This window comes from Camellia sinensis, chromosome 12 (genome assembly GCF_055761805.1).
Source record: "Camellia sinensis isolate YWXY chromosome 12, ASM5576180v1, whole genome shotgun sequence".
Lineage (NCBI taxonomy): Eukaryota > Viridiplantae > Streptophyta > Magnoliopsida > Ericales > Theaceae > Camellia > Camellia sinensis.
This window is the reverse complement of record NC_138972.1, coordinates 59,739,673-59,759,936: the sequence shown is the minus strand read 5'-3', so window position 1 is coordinate 59,759,936 and position 20,264 is coordinate 59,739,673. Positions and strand designations below refer to the sequence as shown.

General features: G+C 35.6%; 1 protein-coding gene across 2 annotated transcripts; it reads right to left on the bottom strand.

The window, feature by feature from the left end:
• Positions 1 to 579: 579 nt before the first annotated feature.
• On the bottom strand, positions 580 to 20,115 carry LOC114296757 (protein FAR1-RELATED SEQUENCE 3). Of its 2 annotated transcripts, none has more exons than XM_028241083.2 (6): positions 19,668 to 20,115; positions 13,656 to 16,074; positions 13,435 to 13,524; positions 12,674 to 12,823; positions 6,126 to 6,242; positions 580 to 890 (listed from the first exon to the last, which is right to left on the bottom strand). In XM_028241083.2, the coding sequence occupies exons 2-6, from the start codon at positions 15,957 to 15,959 to the stop codon at positions 843 to 845; spliced, it is 2,709 nt and encodes a 902-aa protein (XP_028096884.2). In that variant the 5' UTR covers positions 15,960 to 16,074; positions 19,668 to 20,115; the 3' UTR covers positions 580 to 842. The 2 variants fall into 2 exon arrangements, with proteins under 2 accessions (XP_028096884.2, XP_028096885.2); XM_028241084.2 differs by having other exon boundaries at positions 580 to 887.
• Between the last annotated feature and the right edge of the window lie 149 nt (positions 20,116 to 20,264).

The following is a 20,264-nucleotide window of genomic DNA, read 5'->3' as shown; positions in this document are numbered from 1 at the left end:
ACACCCCATCTCACAATTAAACTCACACTCCCACTACATTATGAGTTAAGATTTATAAAAGCATCTACCTCCATCACTACCCATCCATCTCCAAATCTCACTTTCAAAACCTATATACCCTCAAAACCTTGAAAACTATTTAGCGACAATATTCTAACGACAACAGTGATAACCATTTGATTACATACACTTTCCGACAATGACAATGAGTGAAAGTTTTTTCAATAACCACAAGTACAACAATAAAAACTCAAAAGAAGTTCATAACTTTGATGGTGTTCTTAGCTCAGAAGAAATTAGTTTTATAAAGGTAAGTTTTTTGAAAAAATTGACGAAAATAATAAAAACTGTTCGTCGCTTTTTCGGGACTAAAATTCTGAACATATAACAGAAATTTAAGAACACAGGCCCAAACATTGTTTATTTGTTCGGAAATATGTAACCAAATCTTTCTTATTTGTTTCGGAACAGATAATTGAAACAGTAGTAGAAGCAAGCAAAAACGCTCTAGGTTTAAACAAACGGAGAGTAAAAAGGAGCTTGGTAATTATGTTACAAACTCCAAACTGTACAAAGATATTAAATCACCGCAACCAGAAAGAACTTGATGGCTTATTATGTTTTATTTTTGTTTTGACCAAATATGTTAAAGTAACACTGAAAGCTACACTGGAAAACATTTGACATGATCATTAAACATGAGCCAAGGGAATTCATTCCCCAAATCAATTAAAGCAACTAAGGTGGTGGACATTATAAACATAATCAACTAACTCATAAAAGAAGATTCCAAGGCACTCTTGACTCTACCAATAATGTACAAAGGAGCACATTCACCTATTTCACTGTCTCGGCTTCTTAAGGGATGGCTGCAGTTGTGGTTCAGCCTGCTGCCACAACATCAGAAGTAGTTATTAGAAAAGAAAGGAAAACTGAGTTCACTTAGGCTGTGTTTGGATCAAAGATTTGAAGAGGAATTTGTAGAGGGCAAGGAAAAAGGGAGGGAAAAAGAAATTTCCCCCACTTTTTCATTTCCTTTTCATTTCCCTCCTAGAAATCTCCACTCAAATCCTTGACCCAAACAGCCTTAACAAATAAAATGACCTGAGAGTTTAATTAAAATGACCTCAGAGAGGATCAAAATATAATTTAAAGGAAACATCAAAAATTTTGAACTGCACATCCTAGTTCAAATTATAAAATCATTAGTGGTCCAACAAAAACCAACTAAACTAATTTGCTAAACAAACAGAGTTTTGACTGCAGAGTTAATGGCACAGCTGTACAAGGGAGAAAAAACCGTACCAGAATGATGAATCATAATTAAATTCATATTAATTACCTTTCATGTTTTCTTTTCTCCTATGCTGGGATTCAACTCAGTTAGCATTTAGGAACATATTTAATAACTTAAACTTGGTTCAACAGATTGAAATTAATTCGACTGTTTTTGAAAATTTTACAAGTACAATGAAATCTTCAACTTTTACTTCTTATATATTTTACACTAAAAAACATACTTAATCTATATATGCACATACAATAATCTGTGTATACACAGTTGATTAGTCTTCAATTTTAATAATTCCAACCTCGTAGATACAATTTGTAATGCCCCACTCTTTTTTTCTTTTTTTTTTCTTCTTTTTTTTCTAACTAGATATGATAACTTATAGTGCTAATGTCAAGTAGTGAAGAAATATACATCAAGGGGTGAAGATATAGGATATACTTTCCACAGTTAACCTATAGTTAGTTCTACTCTAGTTTAACTCCGTTATCCCATTTGGAGCTGTACCAAGTTTGAAAATGAATTTGCATAAAGCAAGTTGACATTTATTGAAGGAATTCTGAAGAAAAAAAAAAAAAGGCTGGTAAGAAGAAATTGGCCAATGCATAAATTTTAAGTTGAGTGTGCTTTTTAGCCTTTTGTAACCAAGATTTAGTAGTATTCGACACTGAATTTTATGTTTGTTTTAAGTTAGTATGTTGCGAAGTGGGACACTGTTAACCCCCCCCCACCCCCCCCCCCTCTTCCCTATTTTCTTCTTTTGGTAGTTTCGGAATCGAAGGTATTTTTGTAATTCCTTAAGTTGTCAGACATGACTGCAGTTGTGGTGGAGCATAGGTTATCTCAAATATATTTATCTATGGTATTTCTCATATCTAGATAGCCAAAATTATGTAGTCTTTTCAACTTGCTAGTCCCACTAGCAGCAGGGAAACCCAGCAAGCCAGTAATATCAACATTTGGTTCATTTAATAAAAGGTAGATGAGATTATGGAGATAAGTGGCATGGTAATGCTAAAGTTTACAAATGGCGTGGCAAAAATGCTTCTAAGGCTCAAGCATTGATTTGGCATGTGTTCGATGATGCCAGGCCCACTTGGGATCTAGAATAATTTAGTTTTTAGTCTTTTTAGTATTACTTATTCTTTATGGGTAATTCTATTCGCCACCACACTTCATCTCAGTCTATGAAGCACGGGTATGGGTATGGGTATGGGTACGGGTACGTGTATGATATATAGGATACAGGTACGGCTTTGGTACGTTTATAAAAAATATTTACTTTTAATTAATTTGGACTAATGCAAAAATTAATTAAATGTATTAATTTGTTAAGATCCAACCTACAATTAATATTTAAAGCTAAAAGCAAGATTTTAAAAAGCGGCCGCTACCGTTACGTAACGGTTTTGGCCGTTACCGCCACCCGTTACGGCCGCTTTTGCAGTGTGATTGAGATTCACAGTTGTGCCGGCCGTAGCGGCTGCCGTAGCGGTCATAACGGTGCCGTAACGGCTTGTTACGCACCGTTACGTAACGGTTTCAAACTGTTTCTTCCGAAAAAACAGACAAAAAAAAGTTGAAAATGGGGGAAGAGGGATAGAGAGAAGAGGGAAGATAAAGAGAGAAAATGGAAGACCAAGAGATAGAGAGAGAGAAAAGGGAAGATGAAGAACATGTTATTGATTTGTTGAAACTGTAAGACCTATGCTATTCTATTTCAGCTGCTATCACTAAACCATTTTGTTTGTATGTGTCTATCTATATATTGTTTGAAAATAATAATAATAATAAATGTGGTTATTATCTATTTGACTTGGTTAAAATATGTATATATATATATTTAGGCTCTTATTTATTCTCTTACTTTTGTCGTTGTTTATTTATACATAATAGTTAGTGATTGATTTTTTGTATAATATAAAGTCATTAATTATTAAAATAAAATGTAAAAAAATCAGTTTATAGTGATTTAAAAATATAAAATGTATTGAATCATACTTAAAAATTTACAAAAATTGATTAATATTTATTTTTAACCCAACAAATATGATCATAAAAAAAAAATATGCGTATCGGTAAGTTTTTTTCAAATTGTGCGAAAAATAAAAAAATTCACGGTTCCAGTTACCGCAACCGTTACACTACGGCCTTTACACCCCGCAACCGCAACCGCGTCACCGCCACCGTTACGGCGACCGCAACTGCTTTTCAAAACCTTGGCTAAAAGTAAAGGTACAAACCAAAATTAAATGTTATTATATTAAATAACTTACAAATCATAACTTAATTTTAAAATCATACTAAGTATAAACTAAAAATAAAAAAGAAGTCTAGTGAAAGGAATTTTATCTCCATAGTTTAAGAAAATATTGTTTCGAGTGAGGTATGGTATGGCATAGGTATATAATAGGTACGTCAGGGTACATTAAAAATTAAGAAGAAAAAATTTAAGTACGTGTTTCATGTACCCGGAATGTATGCAGAAGTAAAATACAAAATACCATACGCCGGTAAGTACCGGGTACTGGTACAGCATGTTTGTTGAAGTACCCATGCTTCATTGATCTCAGTATACACCATTTATGTTGTTTGGATATCAATTTCTGAACAAAAATCAAATGTTCAGACATCAACTTCTGAACAAAAGTCAGTTTTTCGGATATCAACTATTGCCTGGGATTTATACTTGAACAATTCAATTTTGTACAAAAGTTGATGTTTGAACATTTGATTTTTGTTTGGAAGTTGATATCCAAACAATACAAATGGTGTGTACTGAGAATTTCTGTGGTGTGCAAATACAATTACCCATTTTTTATTTGAGTTTTGTTATAGGTTCTTAATGATTTAAAGGTCAAGAATTTTTTTGTAATTTTCACACATTACTCCGAACGAGCCGCTGTGTTGACCATGGGTCTTGGATCTAATTGGGATGAGTAGTGACATACAAACTTCAGAATTTCTATACAAAATGGTGTTGCTCAATGTAGACCTGTCACTTTAAATCAAAACACCATGGTGATGGCTTTTATTTAACATCGCTACATCATTCTTGAGGTATTTTTTCTATGAATAGAGTTTTCCTTTGGTATTAGCTAGGTTTTTGAAGTCAAGAGTTCAGAGTTTCTCAAAATTTTAAATGTTCCTATTTTAGAAATTCTAGTCCTAGTTGGTGTTGGAAGCCTTCAAACTCTACTACAGCAATGTTATGCCCCTAATTCAATGATGAACATATTTTGGAGAATTTTGTGAATCTTTGAATCTCTTCTGTGGATTGTGTGCTGCAATCCCAACCCCAAGTTTCATGCCTAAAGGATTCTAGGAGTGACTCCTAGTTTCTTCCTCTTTTCTTTTCAATTTTCTGCACCAAATCTTCAACTAACAGATTTGTTTAAGCTTTCTTTTGATCATAATAAACTCTACTCAGCAAAGCTCATCCTCGAACTTGAGTGTAGCTTAAGTGGTTGCACCTCTAGGTTTGTAGAGGGGGGTTTGGAGTTTGAGCATATAGAAAAACATCGAACTACTGGTTGTCATAACCAAACTTACTAACCTACTAACATCCTATTGCACGGCAAAAAAGAAAAAACAGAGCTTATCCTCTCCCTCAAGGAAACTTAAAGCCTAGTCCTCTTGAAATCCTGAAACACCAATATCTAATTCATGGGTACAAACTACTAACCACTAAACAGCCTCAATTTTTCCACCAATATCCTGTTCACATAACAAGCCTTGGCCATTTTTTCACTAGTCAAATCCTGACAGTCTAATAAACTTGTATTACATCTAGTGGTGCTGCATCATGAGATCCAGAGAATTGAAGATCATTTGATATGTGGTACGACCTAATCCTAATAAATGAAGCCAAGGGACTTCAAGGTGAGGATCCCAGAAGAATATTTTCCTCTTCCTCCTTCGACTGCAATAAGATTTTTGCTATTTAAATTACAACCAACTCATAGTTTCTTTACATTTTTATTCTAAAACCATAAAACAACTATTAACCCTTCCGACTACCTTTTGACCTTCTACTTAGGATTCATCAATCCATAATAGTTGTGCCCATATTCTCTATCAGCTAGTTTTCTGCCATTCCAGTAACTTAACTATAAAACATGAAACAGAACCCTTCTACCATGGAAGGTGCCACATGTCACCCCTTAAGAAACCAATAACGATATTGTGCATTTTATGGAATCATTTAAATCCTGCAATGTTAATAAATAAACAGCACTATAATATCTTCTAAAAACTCATAGTCTTTGAAGAATTCTACATCTCTTCTGCTTCTTTTTTTTTAAGAAGCTTCTCTATCACCATAATACTTGTTTTCATAATCAGAATGCCACTTTCCAGGTTGTCCTCATTATACCAAACTGAACACTGAATTCAATTTGGGCCATCTAAAATCTACCATTGTTCTGCACTTCAGCTGTTTAAGGTCAGTAAATGTCGTCTAAAAGTTTTTTTTTTTTTAAATACATTTTACAGAATTTGGAGATATTAGCTACAGGATCCAAGCACTCTTACTTGGCATGGCATGGCCTAAAAAGAAAGAGAAGATTCAGAAAGAAACCACATTTTTTGTTATCAAGAAGTGACGTCATTTTTTATTTATTCTCAGAGATTTTATTGGGGTCAAATTGTGCAAAAGTCCCAATATTTAAAAAAAAATACTAACCTACTCTTGTTATTTAAACTCGCTGGGATCAGCTGAACGCAATTTTCTACTATGTGACTGTCCCTGTTGGTCTTGACTTGAAATAAAAACTACCCAGGATTTCAAACACTCTCTTAACAATGGCAAATATACAAAGGATTATATGCTTACATTGTTCAAAAGTTGCTCGCGAATATAGGCCATAGATCGTAGCATAGCTCCAAGAGTATCTCTAGAGACTTGAAACTTCACCTCTGTTTCCCCCGAAATTGCCTCAGAATCTTGAAGCTGGAAAACAAATAATCATTTTTTGAAAAAAAATCAATGCTAACAGTACATGCATGAACATAAGTAAATTTCAAGTCAAACCCTCAAAAGCCTTATTTTGAAAAACTACAAAATATTATTTTCCATTCAGCCGTATCCAGAGCTATATTTTCCATCAAAATCCTTTGTTTACATGATACATCTCTATGAACAAAATAGTGTACTCATAGCTATAAACAAAACTGCATATTCTAGGTCCTTACCAATTTTTAACTTTTAATTTACAAATTGGATAAGATAGTGCAAAATAAATTGAACCTGGTATCACTGTAACTCATTTCTGACAAGAAACTAAGAAATATATTGATCATTCTGCAGGAAAAAAATCATTTCTTACATGAAAATAGAGATATTATTGATAAAATCAAGGATGTACAAAAAAGATGGCATATCGGAGAAAAAGAAAAGGCAAGCTATAGAGAGAGAGAGATTAAGAATTTGGGTGGGGAGGGGGTCTGGGGCATGGGGCATGGGGCATGGTGGAGTTCGGCCGCGCTAGCCTGCTAGGACAAACTAACAAAGATAGAGATATTACGAATTCGGGCGGGGAAACGATGGTGACCTGAGGTGTTGGCATGTAGTGGTGATGGTAGAGTTTGGCGGCTATGGTTGGTTTGGTTAGCACAGAGAGAAGTTCATACCAGAGAGAGAGAGAGAGAGATGAGGTGGGACTAGTAAAATGGGTTTTGCAATGCCAGACAATTCTTCCTTTTACTAGAACAATACATTATCAATTAAAGCAATAGATGCTTCTATTTTGATCTAGTAAAAGCAAGATTTGTTATGATATTAGCAGGTATTGAATTTAGTTTCTTTTTTTTTTTTTAATTAGTGGCAAAATGTGGTTGACTCCTAGTATTTACCCCAAAAAAGTTTAGTTATTTTTGTTAACAAAAAAATGAGGTTTTTATTTATTTATTTCGTTATTTCATTTTCATATGTATTTCATTTAATATCACTACTCGTTTGATTTTTTTATGTACTTATTTCAATTGATTTAAGTGAAATTAATTAAGCAGAATAGAGCTAAAAAAATAAATGCAAACAAAAAGCAAAGTCAACAAAGATGGGGTTGGTTCATTTATCTATCATTATTTCATATAACTATTCAATTTTTAGGATAAGAAAATGCATGTTAAATGCAAACATGATCAAATTCATATAGTTATTGAAAGGAGTTCTTGAAGGATTCAATGAGAAAGATCAAGGTGCATTCGTGTTTTTTGCATCGTCTATGTGATTGTCTCGTAATTTGGCTTGCTCTTTTGTTCCTGATTTGCTCTCATCTACAATAATATGATCACATGGGCTAAAGATCTGAATTGTTAAACAATTATGTTGGAGTGATTAGGTTGCCTGTGCATTTGTGGAATGAAACAGTTTTCAGAAGGATTGGGGAGGTTTGTGGAGGTTTTGTTCTTAGTAGCAGGAATCATTGAAGGAACTCATGTTTCTAATGAAGAAGCGCGATTTTGCGCTTCTAAGGAAGAATCGCATAAGAATCGCGCTTCTAATGCAAGAGAATCGCGATTAGGGCTTCGACTAGGGCTTTGATCGTCTTCATCCCTCTTTTCTCTCACTATTGATCTCGATCGTCTTCGTCTCTCAGGTCTTCGATCGTCTCTGTTACTCTCTTATCTCACTGTCGATCTCGATTGTCTTCATCTCTCTCTCTCTCTCGATATCCCCTTCATCTCTGTTTGCTTCTCTCTCTCAATCTATTCTCTGTTCTCTCTCTCCCTCTTTGTTTTCATATTTGTTTTATATAATATAATTTATCATAAACAATATAATTTTTATATCTAAAATAAAAAATTATTTTTTTATCATATATAATATAATTTTTATTTGTTATTTCTTTTTTTTTTTTAACAGAATTTATTATTTCTTAACTTTTTAACATATAATAAATAAAATAAATCATCTAATTATTTAAAAGAAATCTATTTAAATCATATATAATAAAAAAATTCTTAAAAAATTTATAAAATAAAATATCTAATTTTTATTTATTTATTTATTTTAACATAATTTATTATTCCTTATTTATTATAATAAATAAAATATAATTAATAAAAGTAATATATAAGCGCTCCTAATTTACGACTCCTCTAAGTGGCCACGTTCCCCCGTTCCCGCTCTTGCTCCCGCTTCGTGCAACTAAGGTTTTGTTGAACTAACAAGGAAATGAAGAGAAGCTGTTTTTGGTAGAGAAAGATGTTGGTGAGATGTCTAGGACACCAGATTTTGGTGTCAAGATGGGTCCATGGAGATACAATATGCCCGATTTTGGTTGATTTATGCCTTGGAACCAAGATTCTGAAAAGCAGTTGCGGTTGCGGTCGCCGTCGCCGTAACGGTGGCGGTGGCGCGGTTACGGTTGCGGGGTGTAAAGGCCGTAGTGTAACGGTTGCGGTAACCAGAACCGTGAATTTTTTTTTATTTTTTGCACAATTTGAAAAAAATTTACAAATATGCATATTTTTTTTCCATGATCATATTTATTGGGTTAAAAATAAATATTGATAAATTTTTGTAAATTTTTAAGTATGATCCAATATATTTCATATTTTTAAATCACTATAAACTGAGTTTTTTACATTTTATTTTAATAATTAATGACTTTATATTATACAAAAAATCAATCACTAACTATTATATATAAGATAAACAATGACAGGAGTAAGAGAATAAATAAGAGCCTAAATATATATATATATATATATACATATTTTAACCAAGCCAAATAGATAATGACCACACTTATTATTATTATTATTATTATTTTCAAACAATATATAGATAGACACACACAAACAAAATGGTTGAGTGATAGGTGGAAATTTGAATTGTGACCGGAGATGTAGAAATGGTCGAACCTGAAGAAGACAATGGGAATTGAAAGTGTTGCCTAGCGATCACAAGGGAGTAGTCCACCAAAGGCTACAGTGTTTGGGGAAACACATGGCATGAGAGAAGCTTATGGAGAAGGTGTTTAAATTTCTAAAGGGGGTAGGTTGCACCTAGAAGGGAGAGATGGAGAGCCAAGATGGGATCCATGTGGAAACAACTATGGGTGATTATAGCTTATTTTAATTTGGGACTGTTTGGTGCAGCTTCTGCTTATAGCTTATTAGATAAAATAGCTTATATAAGCTAAGAAAAGCTAATTATTTTGAAACTGGGGAAGGAGTGCTTTTAGCTTCTATTTTCTAATTATCAGTTTTTAGCTTAAGAAAAGTTCTACCAAATAGGGCCATGTTACAGAGACTAGGGTACAAATAATAGGTGAGGGTGCATGTTTAAGCGGTCAGATGTTTCAAAACATAAATCTTAGGATATTACGATATGCATCTAAAAGTTAGGCATGGGTATCAAAACACATCTTAAACACTTACATATATTTGTATATTGCAAAATATTCTTAGATAAGATGTAAATTATTAGAAATGTATTTCAAAATAAATGGAAAGTAAGGAAAATATGGAATTTATATATCTCATTCATGTTGGAAGATAGAAATATTTATTTACTAGAAAATGCAAGCATCTTCTTCTTCAATTACAATATAAAATTAAAAGATCCAAGTATCTAAATTGGGTACGGGTGTTAGATACATATCCCACACTTTTATCCTTGTCATACCCAAAGGACACGAGTATACTAGGGGAAGTAGAAGAGTTCAAGTAATATAGGGAAGAGACAATGGTGTTTGGGTTTCAAGACCAGAGGTGGGGATGGACTTGATGAATGGGCCTAATAAAGAGGGTCAACCAAGTTCCTTAAGGTGGCCCCTGTAGAGGAGGAAGTGAGCCAAAGTGGGTTGGGAAGGCCCGAACCCCAGTTTTAGGGCACGACCTAGCAGGCAAAAGGCAAGGAATGGGGGGTTTGGGCTTCTCTAATGGAGCCCAAAATCTATTAAGGGCAGACCTAGTGAGAACATGAGTAACAGTCATTGTTCCAGAACAGGGCAATACACTAAAGGACCTAGTTTTGTAGGTCGTTCTGTGAACAAAACACAAGGAGATTGGGGCATCTAGGAGGTTCTGACACAATTGATGGCTTTCAACAGAAAAAAGGCAATATCAATAGCGGCAAGGCTCAACAGTGAAGAGGCAAAGGTAAAGTGTCAAATAGAAGGAGACTGACAACGGAGGCTGAAATGTGACTTTGCTAGTACCAGGCATGGTATTCAAAGATGGAATTGGGGAATTCAAGTAAAAGGCCCCAACTAGAGGCCGCAGATGGAACGGAAACAGAGATATGTTTAGCTTTCAGTTCTGATCCCAATTTTGACCAGGGTTGCAGATTTGGCCCCCTAGCTTGTTTGGCTGAAGAGGATAAGGAGATCTTTTCTAGAAGGGAAGGAAGTGGTGAAGGGAGGAGGTTGTTAGCACGTGTTTTATTTTTGACGAGGGGGTCTGTTAAGGTTGCAAATGAACCGAGCTATTCACGAACAGGCTAGGTTCAGCTCGGCTCATTTAGTAATCGAACCGAACAGAGCTCGAGCTCGACCTCGAATAAGCTCGGCTCGTTCATCTTTATTTAAATTATATAATTAATATATCATTTATATATTAAATAATACAAATAACATTTTTTATTTAAACAATACAAATAATATTAAAAAAAATCTTATCGAGCCAAGAAGAGCCGAGCTCGAGTTTCATTAATATTAACGAGCTGAGTTGAATCGAATTTGAGCTCAATAAACGAGCTCGATAAGCAAACGAGCCGAGCTCGAACTCAGCAAAGCTCGGCTCGGCTTAGCTCGTTTGTAGCCCTAAGGTCTATGCTTGCATCAAGCTACTACCTTGGGATTGGGATAATAGAGAGGGGATGGTTTGAAAATTCGAAATATTCTTTGGATTGGAATGAATTTGTAAAAGATGCGTCTGGGGGAGTGGAAGAGCAATCAAGGAGCAAAAGAAGGGGATATAACAGAGGTTGGTCCCTTAGCAATGATTAGGCCAGAACAGGACATTGGATTTGGTTAAAGTCATGAACGAAGTGGGTGAGAAGTACACCTTCTGACAAAGGGGGAAATCTAGGGGGTGAAAGTCTCTGCATGGGCTGTAAAGAAAGTTAAAGGCTCTAGCGGGCTTCTGTTAGGAGGGCATGGAGGAGGAAGGTAACAGTTTTTTGAAGCCATTGAAGCACCAAAAAAAAAATGGTGGCAAGATCTCCGAGGAAGGTGCAAAATACTGGAGAACATAGGCACAAGAGGCAGAGGGAATTGAGAATCCTGGCATGTCCCGTCAACTATTAATGAATCAGATGGGGTAGTCAATTTGTTTACTTTAATGAGGATTTCAGTTGGAATGTGAGGAAGCTGAACATGGAGGATAAGAAAGTGGGAGTGAAGTGTCTACTTTGGAACAGGAGGACGGACTTGGTGTGTCTTCAGGAAACTAATATTGTGTTGATAATAGAACAATTAGTCAGAAATGTGTGGAGTGAAGTTTCTACTTCGACGTTGATTTTAAAAACTGTCTTTTTTCTTTTCACTACTTGGGTATAGAGTGACATTCAATACTGCATTAAATGGAAGTGAAGATGCAAATGTCCACATCTACAGCATCTAGAACTTCAAGAAGAACCAAAAAAAGGGGCATTGAATGGCATCAATTAAAAAGCAAAGGAGATGCAATAAGGCATCTTCTCTATGTAATCCCCAAGCCAACTGTCCCAACAAAACATGGAAATCAGTCCTGATTTAGAGGACCAACACCATCTTGAAAGCCAATCTACAAATAACTCCAAGAAAGCCTCAAGTTTGCCCAGCTCTTAACAATCATTCTAATGAGAACCCATCTGAAATATGTTAGATGTTCCATCTCCAACACAATGTACCATAAAGCTAAGATCTTGCACAGGCTCCCAACTATACTAAGGCTGAAATCTTTGAGGTCAGCCACTCCTCTGAATTACTTGTAATTGCATCAAACTAGTTGCTCCAATCCCACATTCCACACTCGTAGTCTCATACTAAGCTTCTCAGGACACAGCAACTGCACTAGAGTCTTTAAGATCCCTCCAGTTTCACCATTAAACTACAATGACTTAAACAAGAGAACAAAGGTAAAACTCCACATCAGATCATTGGATATTTAAAATCCACCATTAATCACTTTAGCCCTCAGCTATTTGGTATTGCACTAAGTTTCTCTTGAACTTGATTTTCTACCCATATCTAATTAATTAATAAAACCCTCTCAACTCAACTCAACTTAACAACCCCAAAGCTCAGTACTTTGTGCCAAGGACATGGATCCCATCCGTCCTATCTGCTGTATTTAATAATTGTGAACAACTCTAAAGTACCAATTTTTTTAATGATATGAAGCTAATGACTACAAGTTACAATTTGAAATCAAGTAAGATGTGCATACCTTCAAATTTATCACGGCAACCTGATTGGCCGGTGTTGCCAACTGCTGACCAATGTATGTCATAGATTTAAGCATGGGTTCCAGTGTGACTTTAGAGAGCTGAAACTTCACTTCTGTCTCACCTGAAGGACCCTTGCTATTGTCTTGAAGCTGAAGAGGGAAACAAATAGAAAGGAATGTTTCTGGTCAATTAGTGGGCACAAATCCAAGTATCAATCCCCCCCCCCCCCCCCCCCCCCCCCCCCCTCTTCCCTTCCTTTTGTTATTGTTTTCTATCCTTTACCGAATTTCAAACTCTTATGTAGTGTTTGGTTCTCTTGAATGAAACAAGATGGAATGAAAATCCTTGGCCTCCCTATGAGATGACTATTCCCTTACAATAGTGAATGATGATTCCATTTGTAATACATTTTCTATTATTTTTTTAATGAAACAAATGTAAGAATGAGCATTATGATGGAATGATCATTCTATTCCACTTCATTCTAGTGACCCAAATAGAGCATTACAAATTACAAAAAAATGGATTCATAAGTTGCATGAATAAACTATTAATCTCGTCCCCTTTCAAGGTAGCAAAGACCTCAAATTCTCATTTCGTTAGATTGTTTTATACCGAGTTAATATAGATCTGTTTTCAACCCTAAAATATTGAATATGTTGGTATCTAAAGAAAAAGTTATAACTTGGCACAAAATGAGTAATGCAAAATCAACCTGGCTTGCAATAAGGAGATTAACTCGTAAATAAAACATACATACCTTAAAATTGATGACAGCAATTCGTTTGGCGGGCCTTAGGTTCTTATTTTCCATGAACCAAGTCATGGACCTGAGACAGGGAAGAACAACCTGCATAGAGAATGAGTATTAAAAGAGGCCAAGTGCCCAAATTTATTTCATGCCCACAATTATCTAATTCTTGTTTTTTATACCACTTCAACAACTAAACAAAATCTAATTCATGTGGCCTCATTTCATACCGTGTTATCAGGAGGGCCATCATCTTGTTGAAGGGATAGAGGGGCCATGAAGGGAAGACTTTTTTGAGGCGTGGGTGTATGAGCACCAAAACTATTATTGTTGAAGTTATGTGCTGCTTCATCCTGATGAGACCTCCATGGAACTCGATTCAAATCTGAACCATACCAAGGTGGTAGAGGTTTTACTTTTTCTAACTGGGGCCATAATAATGGAGTCATATCCGTTGTCTGAACATGTATTTCCTTGTTACCATCCTCCTGGCTTCCACAGACCTGCGACTTGGGTGTAACCCTCGCAACATTTTTCATTGTAACAGCAACCTTCTTCCCACCCTCTCTGATGGCATTCATTGCCGCATTATATGTTTCCACAGATATTGCCCCTTCCTCTGCATACCTCATGGCTTCCCGACACAAAATATTGTACCGTGAGGTCAAAGACTCAGAAGCTTCCACTTCGATGCCTTTATCATCTGAGCCAGCCCCATTTTTTGCATGTCTTGTCCATCGCTTCACAATGTAATGGGGTGGCAGTGTAAGAACATTGGTAACAGTGAAAACTGTCAATACATGTCTACAAAGAATTCCAGAGTATACAAACATCTGACAGCTGCAACTTGCTCTCATCTCAGGAATGTTCAATGAGACCATGTATGCTTTCTGCTGATCCTCAAATTTTGCAACTCTAAATGTGCCGAATGATCCATCACCCCCTTCTCTATTTGCAGTGTAGGCGAAAGTTTCAACTAATTCGTCTTGAAATTTCATGAATATTCTCCGGGTATAAAGGTTTGCTGCCTGTTTCTCCATAGGTGATGGTGTCTTCAAGACTGGTGTGGAGCGTATTGTATCAAAATCTGCTTCTATTTCCTTCTTAAAACTTTGTTCTAAAGCCCTTTCATACTGCCTAAAGAACAATGGCAAGGTAGTCTCTTGATCTACATACCCATCAAAGAAGGAACGGGCAGCTTCACTCCCTTGGTCTGAAGGAAATGAAGCAAAAAAGGTATCCCGAAAGTATACAGGGGCCCAATGTTTGCGAGCATTGTACAATCCTTGAAGCCAATCATTTTTCATAAGATGGTATTTATCAATGATGGAGCTCCATGATGATTCAAACTCTTCTATTGTCTCAGTCATGTTAATGCAGTTATATAGATCTCCTTGAAAAGTAGGATGAGTATTACATACGCGAGCCAACCTTCTCTGCCCTTCTCTCAAAATGTGCCACTTGCAGATACGATGACGAGCACTACGAAACACCTTAGAAACAGCTGACTGTATCAATTTATCTTGGTCAGTTGTAATAGCAAGGGGTGGCCGGTCATTCATTGCAGCGAGCCAAGTCCTAAAAAGCCACAGATAGGATGATTCCAACTCGTCTACAACTAGACCACACCCAAACAACACCATCTGGCCATGATGGTTCACCCCCGTAAATGAAACAAATGGCACCACGTAGTTGTTTATTATATATGTTGTATCAAAAGTAACTGCATCGCCAAAATGACTGTAAGCTGTTCTAGACCTCGCATCAGACCAGAAAACATTAGTCAGGCAATTACTCGAATCAAGTTGCACTGCATAATAAAAGCCCGGATGCTCAGCTTGCATCTTCTTCAAATAGTCTAGGAGATTCTGAGCATCTCCAAGGGCCTTCTTCTTCTGGGTTCGTCTGGGAACAAGAGTTTTAGCCCGAGGATTTGCACGATTCTGTTCAACCAACAAATGACTGCCATCCATGGAAGCATGCGTGCTAACATTGGATGAAGCCCGGGCCTTAGAATAAGAATGATCGCCCTCTTCACTGTAAGATTGATCCATGGTCTTTGCAGCACCAGCAAAGGGTCTGCGAGGTCGGAGATAATGCACCTTACTGGGAGTCACAGTAGAGTGGCTATGCTCCTTCACAAATTTTATAACAAGCCATTTGTCTGGATCCTTTCTTTCAATCTTTAGCATGGCATTGCAGCTTTCAGAATTTTTCTTTTTCAAGCCCTCCCTTGCACATAAAAACTCTATAGCATTAGTTTTACCATCAAGCTCAGAACAGTTACACTGACCGATACGGGTATTAAAACCCACACGTCTTGCATATTCATCGTAGAAAGTCTTGGCAGCATCTTCAGATTCAAACTCCATACCCAGATGCGGCTCATCAATCCCAACCTCTTCCTGGGTCAATAGTAAATTCTCGACACAATTATCAGAGCCCGCCACTAGCTGCTCATTAATTTCAGCATCTCCTTCATCCACTTCAACATAACGACCCACATTCTCTACATTTATTGTTTCAACATCCATCTCTTCTTCTCTCTGTCTCTCTCTCTATATATATGTATTCAGTAAGTACTGTAACTTGACCAGTACTCGAAGTTTTTCAGCATAGTAACTCCAAAAAAGCAAGGAGTGATAAAACCTGCATATAACATTAATTATAATAAATAAAATTTCAATTAAAACATAAAAAGTAAAAAGAACTAACTGAATAAACCAATGTGCTAAGCCAGAAAAAGATCAACCTCTAACAAGCGGCAAAGCATCACAATGGAAAACCCCCATAAGGAAGTCTTTTGAAGTCATTTACCATGATCTATTTTTCCGTATATTTCTTCCATCCACAAAATATTTCCACAATTGTTGCTTTCAGCATTAGCAAAAGGTATGAAAGGTTGGAAATTAAAGAGTATTTGTTCTAGGGGTGGACAAACGTCGGGCCAGGCCGGCACTACATAATAAAGAACTTTGAGTCTGTCCAAGCCCGACCTGGCCCTAACATCGGGCCTTGATATCTACCCAAGTGCAATCCAAAAAGTAATTAAAAATCCCATGTCCATCCATCGGGCTATATGTTAAAAAAATTAAATCATTTCATAATTAAATTCAATCACACATTATATTTCTTAAATAAATATATTAACATCATTATAAATTAAAAGATTTTGTCTATAAATTGAAGGATTTCTTAAATAAATTCAATCACACATCACAACAAATGTGAGTTCAATAAAATCAACAACAATAAAGTTATATCCTAACAGAAAATATATATTTTAATGTATTATAAATAAATAATACATTAATTAATCTAAAGCCTCGTTTGGGAACAGACTTTTTTAGTAACTTTTTTATTTTTTGGCTAAAATATGATGTAAAAAAAACTAATATGTTTGAGATGACTTTTTGACTTTTTACGAAAAGATGTGCAAAAAGCAAAGAGAAAATAAAATTTTTGACTTTTTGGTATAGGTTGTTGGCTTTTTAGTTTTTTTAGTAACTTTTTGACTTTTGGCTAAAAAAGTCACTTGCCAAACGAGGCCTAATACTGGGCTAAGCCAGGCTGAACTAGGTTGAAAATATAAATCCTAAGCCCACCCCATTAATATTTCGGGCTCAAAATGTTGGCCCAGCCCGGCCTGGTCCTATGGGCTAAAACAACCTTCCCAAGCCCTAGAAAAATAGTGTTGGGTTAGTCGGACCAATGTGTCGATGTCTTGCATTTAGCATCTTTTGATCACATCATAGTAACCCACTTTCACATGTGCTATTTTACATAAGATCACAAATGGGATGAGCATCACTCTCAGGATAGAAAATAGCATCCAACAAAATTAGCTCGAAGTAATAACACGATAACTTCTACAGGATGTAATTTTTTCCGAACCTTGTCTGCACTAGTTTATATGTCTAATTTATTATGTGAAAACAAGTTTACCCTCATTGACCTTTTTCCTTCTTGAGCAGGGCTCGCCATTACAGGTATCAGCAGTATATCACATGATGTCACATACAAACAAGTGTCAGTATTAATAAATAATAGTACCCTAAAATTAAGTGCTTCCCTGCTTGGATATGATAACAAGATCAGGGTAAAAGACCTAGACGCAAGGAGGGAGAAAATTAAAAAGAAACAGGAAAAGGGTAATAATTGAAGCTTTCCACAAGAAAACTTCATAAGGTACATGTAGACACATCTATGTATGCAATCTAAGTCACCGATCTGCGAAAGAGAGAGAGTGAGAGTGGGAGAGCATCTTGTCTAAAATAGTCCAAGAGCAGAAGCTCTTTCAAAATGCCTATATACGTATAATATATATATTATACATAATACGAAAAATTTTAAAATTCTTTTATGTATCAATTTTTGTATGAAGTGACTAATTTTAATTAATATAAAATATGACTTGTATTCATTAATGTATAACAATAAAAAGAGCATATAACATTTACATGAAAGTGTAGTAGCTAAGTCACCAATTCAGGGTGCAGGTGCGGGTGTGGGTGCAGGGGTGCGAGAACAGGAGCTAGAACATGAGAGTGTCAATTTTCAAAATCCATAACAATGAGAGCGTCACAACAGTGTTTATATTTTTATATTTTAAATATTTTATATTATAATATAACCAAATATTTTTATTATTAAGTATTTATAAAGATATTAAGCTATAAATACTTGTTATATATGTTTTTTTTTTTTTTTGTGTGCTTGTTTTCTATAATTATGATATATATATATAATTTCATCTGTTCATTCAATAAAGTATGGGGGTTGGTTTGGTTGACATTTATCATGTTCAAATGGTAGATTCTATGCCAGGTGGTGATTTCAATCCTTATACTTTGCAATTTTATTACTTCTAAGTCAGTTAATTGTGCGTGGGTGTGGCACGGGAATTACTTTAAGTCAGTGAATCACGCATGGTGCCACATGATTAGATGGATGTGCCAGTAAATAATTGGCTGCGCGAATTTATAAAAGGAATTCGCAAATCCAAACTAATGAATTCACAAATTTGCAAAGAATTTGAAGAAAACCATCTATTAACGAATTCAATCCGCGTCCCCAACCTATACTAACGAATTGGGTGACTTCGTGTAGCAGCTTAGCAGCATATGCACTGCTTGTTTTCTTATTCATCTTAAGTCTGTTTTCGTACTCATCTACTTTTTATTCAAAGATTTCATGAGGAAGGCGGGGATAGTGTTACGTTGTGAAGTTCATAGCTCAACACGTGGCATATAATGAGTGGTCTAAACAAAATTCGCATTTGATTGAGAAATCCATGAATTTGATCAGATTTCACCCTCAATTTTGTGAACGGAAGCGTGATTTGGCACCCCTAACACCCGAATTAGGTAACTTAGTGTGCAATTGCACACACAGTACTCATTTGTTCAATTGTCAACTTTTTCATGAACAAACAATATAATATAGTAAACTATTGTTTCTAATGATGGCGTAATGCATATGCAACATATCTACACCACTCTAACCAGTGTAAATACATGCCACCAAAATGGCATGCGATATACAGCTAGTGTGATATGGAAAAAGAAACAAATTTTAGTTTTGCATATCGTACATACATTTTAGCAGAGATATGCATTAATTTTTGTCCACTGTTCGAATTAACCTTATGCTCCATTTGCTTCGATTAAAAATATATTTTGAAAATTATTTTCCACATTTTCTGCCCGTTTGGTTTCACACGATATTTGGAAAGAGTTTTATGTGGGAAATATTTTACATCCTATAATTGAAAATCGACTTCCCAATCCAATTTGGTGAGCCATTTTCCTGAAACAATGTGGCTTCTTCAACCACATTTTCTCTGATTAGAAGCCTTTTAAGGATCAACCAACCATTCTTTACCTGTAAAATTACACTCAACCAAAGCTGCTTCTGTTCCCATATATAAACTATCCAAAAAAAAATTACAACTTTTGGGCCTTTTCCCTTAAAAAAATATAATAATCAATGAGAAAATGTGACAGAAAAGCCGTCAAAAATTTTATTTTTCAATATCCACTACCAGCCACTGGAATCGTTCCGAAAACTCAGCAAAATTCACTACCATTTACAGCAAAATTCACAACAATAGTTACAAAACTCTTTTCATCGTCAGTGAAATTTAGAACAAAAAGACAAATAATCCAAGTAATGTACTTCAAAATTTTAAATTCTCATGAATTAGCTCAACCAAGAAAAAAAAAAACCCTAGCAAAACCCACCTGTAAATACTGTGATTTTCCGGAGGAGAAGTGAGAGAATTCCGCAGCGACAGAGCACTTGGTGATTTCCTCGTTTCCGGTGAGCTTGAAAGCCCTAGGATGTGCCAGGAAGAGCTGGTCGGATAGGAAAAGCAGAGAAGGAAAGAGGGGTTTGCAAGAACAACGACTCAGAGAAAATTCAGATGGAAAATTTTCTAGGGTTTAGCTGATTCAATTCAGAGGATGAGAGAGAGAGAGAGAGAGAGAGAGAGAGAAGAAGAAGAAGAAGAAGAAGAGGAAGAGACTTGATGATGACACCTCGGGGAGGAAGTGTAACCGTCCAACCGGCGGAGTGATGACTGAACTAAGACAAAACAAAATTATAATTAGGCTTTGTTTGGTGTTCACAGTTCGAGTCGTAAAAAGTCTCATCGTTTGATGGTAAGATGAAGCTCGTCAAATTTTTAGGTAAATTTAACTTAAAATTCATTTTTTATTTTTTATTTTCATTAGTTATTCTTTCTTTTCTTATTAAATTGATAGGGTGCTAAGTAAACAATTCTTTAAAAAAAATTAAAAAAATAAAAAGTAAAAAGTAAAAAATTTGTTGTTGACCGG

Bases quoted from the DNA above. Each gene is read 5' to 3' on its own strand.
- LOC114296757 (XM_028241083.2), bottom strand. From the start codon at position 15,959: ATGGATGTTGAAACAATAAATGTAGAGAATGTGGGTCGTTATGTTGAA. The intron at 12,824-13,434 runs GTATGTATGTTT...TTCCCTCTTCAG, and splicing joins TTGCTGTCATCAATTTTAAG to CTTCAAGACAATAGCAAGGG. The intron at 891-6,125 runs GTAAGCATATAA...ATGTTGTGGCAG, and splicing joins GCGAGCAACTTTTGAACAAT to CAGGCTGAACCACAACTGCA.